Source organism: Gastrolobium bilobum, unplaced genomic scaffold, assembly GCF_033153095.1.
Source record: "Gastrolobium bilobum isolate Gb01-03AN ecotype WA unplaced genomic scaffold, APGP_CSIRO_Gbil_v1 utg12063, whole genome shotgun sequence".
NCBI lineage: Eukaryota > Viridiplantae > Streptophyta > Magnoliopsida > Fabales > Fabaceae > Gastrolobium > Gastrolobium bilobum.
Window position 1 is genome coordinate 462,247 of NW_026899021.1, and position 10,228 is coordinate 472,474.

The window sequence follows — 10,228 nt, forward strand, 5'->3', positions numbered from 1 at the left end:
GGGGTACCTGCAATGGCACTCCGACGCTCAAGTCAGTATCAAAGCTAGGCTTATGTTATATTCTTACTGGAATTAGATTATTATACCTGGGTGTGTACCCTTTGTTTATATAGTAAGTTTGATGTCGCCTTTGGTAGGTAGTATGTCTTCTGATTGGCTGTTTATGGGCTGCAGGTTTATCTGTTCTCAGCTGGTGCCTTTCTGGTTATACATCTACATGTCAGACTGTCATCTTAGAGTGGTGGGAAGCTGGAGCTGTCTTTAGTGTATTGGTTTATGGCGTGGTGGATCTTTGTCTGTTACAGAGTCCTTCCTTATCTTTCAAATTGTATAAGGAGGTTCAGGCGCAATGAAGCCATTGTGCCTTCAGGTTTTTATGCGCAATAGAGACATTGCGCATTTCTATGCGCCTGTATACTTCTGGGCCTATTTTGGACTTTCACCCTTTGTGGGCCTATTCTATTTTATCCAAATCAAATGTTATAAAAAAAATTTGACATAACTTTTATTAGGGTTTACTTCAACTTTAATGCTTCTTTTTAAATAATAAACAGGGAAAAATTTAGAATGTTTTCTAGTTCAATCTAAAATCAATTATTCAATTTCGTGCGTTTTTTATCTCTGTCTTCTTCTGTTGTTTTTTTTCATCAAAATTCACCATTAACCGTTTTTAAAAATTGGGTTAATATATGCATTTATTTGTGAACAGTAAAATAACCATTGGAAGGTATGTAATTAAATAAGAGGATAGAGGATAAGTGAATCTAGAGTAGTTTGCAAAGAAGTTTTTTTTTTTTTTATAACAATTACAAAAAAACCCATTTAACTTGTAAGGAACATGTGAAAATGAATAAGCTAGAGGGATTCTTTTGCACATCCATTAGAATTTATTGTCTAGAAATGTTGAGGAAAGTGTGAATTAGTGAAATCCAACATTGCTTAACAATGGATTGAGGGAGCATCATATAGGTGAAAGGATTTTTGCACTTGATAGGTTTTGAATTTTATTATGGTATCTAAACTCATTTAATGTCGTTACTCAATTAGACCATGGATTTTGGTCTTCTCACTCCTTAATCTGTCTATTTTTCCTACCCCTTTCAATACCGTTAGATTATAATCTCATCCAATGATAAAGATTTGCAAGATAAAATAAACTCTTTTACACCTCTCTCTCTCTCTCTCTCCTCTGCTTTCCCTCTTTTTTCTCTCCTCCCATAACATCTTCGGCCATCAGATATGGGTGGTGGTGGGGGGTTCTTAATTGTGGAGGATTGGAAGTGCTCGGAATTTGGGTTTTCAGCTGCAGAAAACTTTCTGAAATATTTCTTGTAGGAACCATAATATTTCAAAGATTTCTTGATAGATTGCTTCAAGCTCAAGAGAAATATATATTTTTAGATTACAATTAAAATTAAAATGGGAGTGGGAAGTAAGTATTTGGTGATCAGAAAATTATTTTAAAAAAAATAATGGCTTTTTGAGTTTTGAAAATTTGATATGGAAAGGGTCTTTCTCAGATAATTTGATAATTCATGGGTTTGATTTAGTTGTCTTTTAGTGAAGTTGAACTCCAAACACTCTCTCCCGGGGAGGAGAGACAAAGGATGAGAGGCAGGAGAGAAAGAAATAAAAGAGTTTATTTTATTTTGCAAATTTTCATATTGAATTATATTGTAATCTAACGATATTGAAAAGGGTAGGCAAAGTAGGCAGATTAAGGACTAAGCAGGGGAAGAATATACTTACCATAAAAAAAATTTATCACCTTTACAACTAACCTAATCATCGTTGATTTCTGTCAATCTAACAGTTATAATTTATTGGAAATTTTTGAATTTCATTTATTAATTAATTATTAATTTCCAATAAATCCAATAAATTATAATCGTTAGATTGAATGAAATCAACGGTAATTAGGTTAGTTTTAAAGGTGGTAAACTTTTTTATCCTACCCCAAGCCGAATAACCTAAATATTTGTAATAATTAATTTGGAGATACGTTATTTTACCTACTTCTTTTCTGCCTACCTTTGCGTTTTACTTTTCAATAACATTATATCATAATCTTAATTATCTATATCATTTTTGTCTCTTATTGAGATTCTCTAATAGTGTTGGAGAGTAACAGGTAAGAGTAGGTCCAATAATCTATCCCATTAATTTGATAGTTAAAAATAATAAATATAAGTTAATTTTATAAGAATGGGTATACTGTAACAGCTATAATACATCCAAGACAAAGGATTGTGTCTCCGATAAAAAGCGGCTATTTGGTTCTTCTGAGAAATTCAAAAACTTGAACTCAGTGTCTCAGTTTTTCTGATTTTGAATGCTGTGCGAGACACAGAGAGATTGGTCGATCATCAGAGACAAATCTAACAAGGGATGGAACTTCTTCACATTCACTCTTTTGTTTCCTTCTTCTTCTTCTTCTTTTTTGTTCCCTTTGGTTTTGCATCATTTGGTAAACATTCACTCTTTGGTTCTTCACATCCTTTGGAATTCTCGAGCGCCCCATTAACGATAAAGATTCAAAATCGAGTCTTTGATAGGAGTTCTCGAATCTTTATGCTATTTTCAATCGTGGGTAGCGTGTTTGAGAGAATAAATTTGTTTGGTTCAAGATTCCGTTCTCTTTATTCTTGTTGTGATCATGAATGGTCTCTGAACATGTCTTGCAAGGTGTTAAATGATGAGTCATTGTTCAAATGAACCAATTAGAGTAAAATCAGTTTTGGTTTGTATTTGGTGGACTCAACTCAGCTGTGTTATTTCTTTTCTCTTCAGTCATCAACTTTCTTGATGGTCCCTGTTATCGTTACAAGCAACTCTCTCTCTCTGGTGATTGTTTTTCCTTTTCTTAATTTTTGTAAAAGCCAGAGTGAAATTGAAATTCGTGATCAGCTTTTAGCCCTCAAATAACTATGAAAATTCTGATCTGATACTATCTTCTTTTTTCTTTTTGTTTTGGGTTAGAATCTCGTATGCTAAAACTTGTAACTTTATTGATGCTGGTACTGGTAATGTGGACACCCTGAACTGTTGCATAAGATTTTCATTCAAAACCATCAGAAACACTCATTATTCTTTTCATTCCTGACAATTCTGCTTCCTTTGTCTTTGATGGTCTAAAGTCCACAGTTTTTAATCCATGCATGTGTGGTATTATGAACTTGTGATGGTTGGTTTTCTGATATGTAGCATTGATGTGTGTGTGTGTGTGTATATATGTATATCGTACCTTGTAATTACGATCATATATTGACAAATACAGGGCATGTTAATTACAGACATACAGCCTCGTTGGTTGAAATCTCTGGATGATGGCTTGCTCCGATTCTTCAAGTGCAAAAGGGAAGTCTGTGATAGAGGATGTTGCTTCGAGGAAGCCTCGGATTCTACTTGCTGCTTGTGGAAGTGTTTCGGCGATAAAATTTGGACTTCTTTGTAGATGTTTTTCAAAATGGGCAGTTGTAGCAGCAGTTGTCACAATGCCATCTCTACGTTTTATTGATAAAGATTCAATTCCCCAGGGAGTAAATGTACTTTGTGATGAACATGATTGGGAATGTTGGAAAAGTATAGGTGATAGTGTGCTTCACATTGAGCTTTGTAAATGGGCTGATATCATGGTCATTGCTCCACTTTCAGCAAATACTCTTGGCAAGGTAATCAAACTGATAAAAAGTCTGCAGATTTTGCTCTTTAATTCTCTCTACATTGTCATATGATAAAACCCGTTATGAATAATCATTTCAAACCAAAAACTTAAGCCCTTTAGGTTAACGGGACAGTGAGAATCAAATTGATGACCATCTGCCACGACTTTAATATCTTGTAACAAATCATTTCAATCCAAAAACTTAAACTATTAATTTTATATTATATGACTTTAACACCGGCTTGTATAAGACTTACCTGTTTATATAATTAAAGATGAATTCACGATATTATGTGTTTCATTAAATGTTTAGTTGTCATGGTTACATCTTATATATATTTCTAATTATAGATATGGTGTTGCAGATTGTTGGAGGGTTGTCTGACAATCTATTGACATGTATAGTGCGAGCATGGGACAACAAAAAGCAAATGTTTGTTGCACCAGCCATGAACCTTTTAATGTGGAATAACCCTTTAACAGAACAGCAATGCATGTCCATTGAAGACCGAGGCATTGCTCTCATCCGACCAGTTAATGGTGCAATGGCTGAACCAGAACGCATTAATGCAACTGTAAGACACTTTTACCATGAAAAGATTCTGAAAAAGAAACCCGGTGAGGTTTAGCAATGTTGATCTTGTATTGTTTTTTTGGCAATTGTGTTTCTCGTGCATAAAGTGTGATCTATCTTCTCTATACTGATGTTACTGGAAAGGTCCTTTATCTGTCTCCTAATGTGTTGCTTGTGCACCCACAATGGAATGTGTTCATCACCTAGCATCATTTAGGGATGAAATGGTAGCAAACATGAACATTTTTGTAAATATGAATCAGAGATTACTGAATGGCAGATGTTTAGGATATCTTTTTTTTACAAATTTTGTGTGTTAGTTACATATAATGCAGAGTGCAAGGTGTTAATTATATGCTCGTTTTGAATTTTTTTTTTTTTTTTTAAATAGTATTTCTTTTCTTAAAGGGCTGACACTTAAAAAAATAAAATTGAAATGAGTTTTTTTTTGTACTTTAAAAAAAAATAAACATAGAGAAATCGTTAAATATTTAAAACATAAATTACTTTTATTTTTCAAAAACTCTTTCAAAAAAAGCTCCCATAAAAAAATATATAAAAAAAAAGCTCTTCAAACTAACTCTTAAGAGGACTTCAGTTTGGATCCAACTCGATATTTCTTTTATCCTGTCGAGTCAAATACAAAAAGGGCAAAATGTGAGTACTTTTGAATGACCCAGACAAACTAAAGTTCCTTTCAAGATAGATATATTGAGGTGAGATTCATATTTTTGTTTTTATTTTTATTTTTTTAGTGAAACTCATACGTATTTGTATCTATCTCTAACCTAATTTTATGTTTTAAAAGGACACACAATATTCCAAAAAAAAAAGGAGATACATTTTTCCCATACAAAAAATCTGTTTTTGTATTTCTTCTCCTCTTTCTTTTGTGCGAGATTCATACCGAGTTCTTTGTGGACTGTGGTTAAAAGACAAGCTACTCGTGAAACCAGCAAAAGCAAAAAAAAAAAAAAAAACTCCGTTTTATAGGTGTCTTTAAAAATCATCATGTTCAATCAAAACTACATTTAAGGGCAATTTAGTAATTAAAATAAATTATATATACAAATTGTGAAAGGTGGGGGTGTATAGGAGACCGATCAAATCAAGCTTTAACTTAAATAGAAAATATTTATGTAAAATATTTATGTAAAATATTTCAAGTCTAATTTGACTTATTACTATGATACAATTTACATTATAAGTTTGCTTTTACTTATTTTTTTAAAATACAAAGTTTGGTTTGACATGTCAAGCTTATCAAGCTTGCACAAATAGCATATTGTACTTTATAAATTATAGATTATGATTATTTTGTATATTAGATGAAATTACTACCCAAAATATTAAAATTTTAACTACGTTTGCTAAAAATAAAAAACGATCCATTGAATCAAATTATATCGATATTTTCTAAGATAAATGCAATTTTCTAATGTATAAAAAAATGCGATTTTCTAAGATATAATCAATGTTATTAAACTCGACTCGGTTATCGAACCGGTCGAGGTACTGTGTCACTGGTTCAACTAGTGGATCACTGATTCAACCGCATGACCCGATAAATATATGTAAATTTATAATTTTATATTAAAATAATTATAAATATACTTAAATTCTTGTAAAAAAAATACACCAATTTTAAATATTTTAATATGAAAAATAAGGAAAATGTTATATTTGCTATCTCTTTTTCTCATTACCTCTTACTATCAAATCTTAACCGTTGATTTCTACCAATCCAATGGTTATAATTTATTAGAAATTAATAATTAATTAATAAGTATGACTTAATAAATTATAACCGTTAGATTAACGAAAATCAATGGTTAAGATTTGGTAGTAAGAGGTAATAAGAAAAAGAGGTAGTAACTATAACATCTCCCGAAAAATAATAAATTACATATCATTGTCCAACAAAAAAGTAATCAAACATATAATATTTGTTATACTAATGTTTCAGGTTCAGTAAACAACATTTCTAACTATAAATCAACTCAAAATTTCCTACATATTGCATAATCAAGATAATATTAGTGTTGTAAGTACATAATCTATGTAAATTAATAAGCTACAAATCGCTCAAATATTTTAAAAGAAAACAAATCATTTGTGTTTGAGAGTTAAAAAAAGAAGAAATCAATTGATGAGAATAAATTAGTTTTTTTTTTTTTTGCAAACTGAGCCGGGTCACTGGTTGAACTGACCGGGTCACCAATTTTTGCAAAAATCGGCCGGGTCATACCAGACCGGTTACATGACCGGTTCTGTAACATGACCGATCCCATATGAAAATCGGACCGGTTACATGACCGGTTCATCGATTTCCGAGTCGACCCGGCCGGGTCGGTCCGGCTTTTATAACATTGGATATAATTATAATAAAATTTCTTTAGCGAGAGCTAACCTTACTATAATATGATATTTTCGGCTCGAACAAAATTATCATCTTTCTTAAATGATACATGTAGTTTACCTAAAATAGAAACAAAAAACTATGATAAAATGATGGGTTCATTTTTTCTCCTGTCAATGGAGATAAGTTATCTACATTTGACATCGTTTTGATTTGAAAATCAAGATATTTTTGTAATTATTATTTATTTGAGGGTTGTAATAGTCTTTCTCATTATAATTTTTTAAATTTTTTTACCCAAAATAATGTAACGTAGATAATTTATCTGTAGAAACATTTAAAAAAATATTTGGAATAGTTAATTTAATAGTTAAAATAATAAATATAATTTAATTTTAGAGTAAACACCCTTTTTAGTCCCTGGCAATATCTACGAAGTCCTTTTTAGTCCCTAGCAATAAAAAAGGACCAAATTGGTCCCTGAAAGTACAAGAAAAGGGCCACTCTACATATTTGGGAGTTGACATAAGGACTAACATGACCTTTTTTTGTAATTTCAAGGACCAATTTGGTCCTTTTTTATTGCGAGGGACTAAAAAGGACTTCGTAGATATTGATAGGGACTAAAAATGTGTTTACAAGAACGGGTTTACTCAAACAATCATGACACTGGAAGGTTCAACACAAAGGATTGTGTCTACCATAAAAAGCCGCGGTTCTCAGGTTCTCTTGAGAAATTCAAAAAGCTTGAACTCCGTGTGTTTCTGTTTTTCGAATTTCGAATGCTATGAGAGACAGAGAGAGATTCGTCAACCATCAGAGACAAATCTCACAAGGTGATGGAACCTCTTCTTCACATTCACTCTTTTGTTTTCTTATTATTATTATTATTATTTTCTTTTTCGTTTCCCTTTGGTTTTGCATCATTAGGTGATGAATTCCCAAGCGCCTCATTAACGATAGATAAAGATTAAAAATTGAGTCTTTGATAGGAGTTTTCCAATCTTTATGCGATTTTCAATCATGGGTCGCGTGTTTGAGAGAATAAATTTATTTGGTTCAAGATTCAGTTCTCTTTATTCTTGTTGTGATCATCAATGGTATCTGAATATGTCTTGGAAGGTGTTAAATGATGAGTCATTGTTCAAATGAACCAACTAGAGTTAAATCAGCTTTGGTTTGTATTGGTGGACTCAACTGTTGTTTCTTTTTGCTTCATCAACTTTCTTGATGGTCCCTGTTAATGTTACAAGCAATTAACTCTCTCTGGTGATTGTTTTTCTTTCTTTTTCTTTTCTTTTAATTTTTTAAAAACAAGAGCGAAAGTGGTCTTCATGATCAGCTTTTTGCACTCTAAACTATGAAAATTCTGATCTTCCTTTTTTGGGGTTAGAATCTCGTATGCTAAAACTTGTAACTTTATTGATGCTGCTAATGTGGACACACTGAATTGTTGAATAAGATTTTCATTCAAAACCATCTGAGAAACTCGTTATTCCTTTCATTCCTGACAATTATGTTTCCTTTGTCTTGATTGTCTAAAGTCTAAAGTCCACAGTTTTTAATCCATGCATGTGTGAATATGAACTTGTGATGGTTGGTTTTCTGATATGTAGCATTGATGTGTAAACATATATATAAATATACATATATGTTGTACCTGGTAATTACGATCATATATTGACAAATACAGGGCGTGTTAATTACAGATATACAACCTTGAGCTACATACATAAGAATAGACTGATTAGATCGTTGTTGAAATCCCTGGATGATGGCTTGCTCCACTTCTTCAAGTGCAAAAGGAAAGTCAGTGGTAGTGGATGATGTTGCTTCGAGGAAGCCTCGGATTATAGTTGCTGCTTGTGGAAGTGTTTCTTCGGCTGTAAATTTTGGACTTGTTTGTAAACGTTTTTTAGAATGGGCAACTGTAGCAGCAGTAGTCACAAGATCATCTCTACGTTTTATTGATAAAGACTCAATTCCCCAGGGTTTAAAGGTGCTTAGTGATGAACACGACTGGAATTGTTGGAAAAAAATAGGTGATAGTCTGCTTCACATTGAGCTTTGTAAATGGGCTGATATCATGGTCATTGCTCCACTTTCAGCAAATACTCTTGGCATGGTAATCAAACTGATAAAAGTTTGCTGATTTTGCTCTTTAATTCTCTCTACATTGTCATATGATAAAACTCGATATAAATAATCATTTCAAACCGAAACCTTAAGCTCTTCGGGCAGTGAGAATCAAATCGATGACCATCTGGTCACGAGTTTGATCAACATCAACAACATCAACAACACCTTTATCCCAAATTAATTGGGGTCGGTGGTAGATGAACCCACATGAAAGATACAAAACGGTTGAAAAAAAGTAAAAAAAATAAAATATAAAAAATAAATAAATAAATAAATAAATAAAAATACACAAATAAAATAATAAAATAAAATAAAATGAAATAAAAATATATGTATATATAAATAAATAAAAGTAAAAAAGAAAGGGACAAGAAGAAGTGGGGGAAATGAAGGGGAAAATGACTAAAAAAGGACCATCTGGAACATAGGAATAACAGCGAGTCTAACCCTCCACCATACTTATAGCTTTTCTCCATTCCTTTCTAAGACATACTGTCCGCCAATCTATATCCCACTCCATTAAATCTTGTTTTACTACTTTCCCCCAAGTAAGCTTCGGCCTACCTCTGCCTCTTTTTGTGTTTAGCTCTTGGTAACAAACTTCTGTTCTTACAGGAGCATCCATGGGTCTTCTCATCACGTGCCCAAACCACCTCAATCTATGTTCTCTCATCTTCTCGGCTACCGGTACTACTCCGACCTTTCGTCGAATATTTTCATTTCTTATCTTATCCATCCTTGTGTACCCACACATCCACCTTAACATCCTCATCTCTGCTACTCCCTCACGAGTTTGATATCTTGTAAAAAATCATTTCAACCTAAAAACTTAAACTATTAGACGAAGACCATAACTTTTTATGTCTCTAACACCGGCCTGTATAAGACTTGCCTGTTTCATTAAATGTTTAGTTGTCATGTTTACATCTTATATATATATTTCTAATTAGAGATATGGTGTTGCAGATTGCGGGAGGGTTGTGTGACAATCTACTTACATGTATAGTGCGAGCATGGGATAGCAAAAAGCAAATGTTTGTTGCACCATCCATGAACCTTTCAATGTGGAATAATCCTTTAACAGAACAGCATTGCGTGTCCATTGAAGACCGTGGCATTGCTCTCATCCCACCTGTTAATGGTGCAATGGCTGAACCAGAACGCATTAATGCAATTGTTAGAAGCTTTTACAGTGAAAAGATTCTGAAAAAAGAAACCCTGTGAGGTTTGGCAATGTTGATCTTGTATTGTTTTTTTGGCAATTTTTGTTTCTCGTGCATACAGTGTCGATCAAAACTCATAAGTTTCTGTATACTGATGTTACTGTAAAGGTCACTGTGCTGTCTCCTTTTTGTGTCTCGTAATGGGTTGATTGTAGATGTGTATGCTCTTTGAACTTTACCTCTCTTATACACAATGGAAGGTGTTCACCTAGCATAATTTGGGGATGAAATTGTAGCCAACGTGAACATTTTTGCAGTTATGAATCAGA

The 10,228-nt window shown here is 32.7% G+C and overlaps 1 protein-coding gene across 1 annotated transcript; it reads left to right on the forward strand.

Annotated features, from left to right (window-relative positions):
* The first annotated feature begins 3,323 nt into the window (after positions 1-3,323).
* On the forward strand, positions 3,324-9,960 carry LOC133286272 (uncharacterized). Its single transcript, XM_061483664.1, has 4 exons — positions 3,324-3,671; positions 4,030-4,287; positions 8,360-8,722; positions 9,703-9,960. Exons 1-4 carry the CDS (start codon positions 3,324-3,326, stop codon positions 9,958-9,960), a joined length of 1,227 nt encoding a protein of 408 aa, XP_061339648.1.
* Positions 9,961-10,228: the final 268 nt, after the last annotated feature.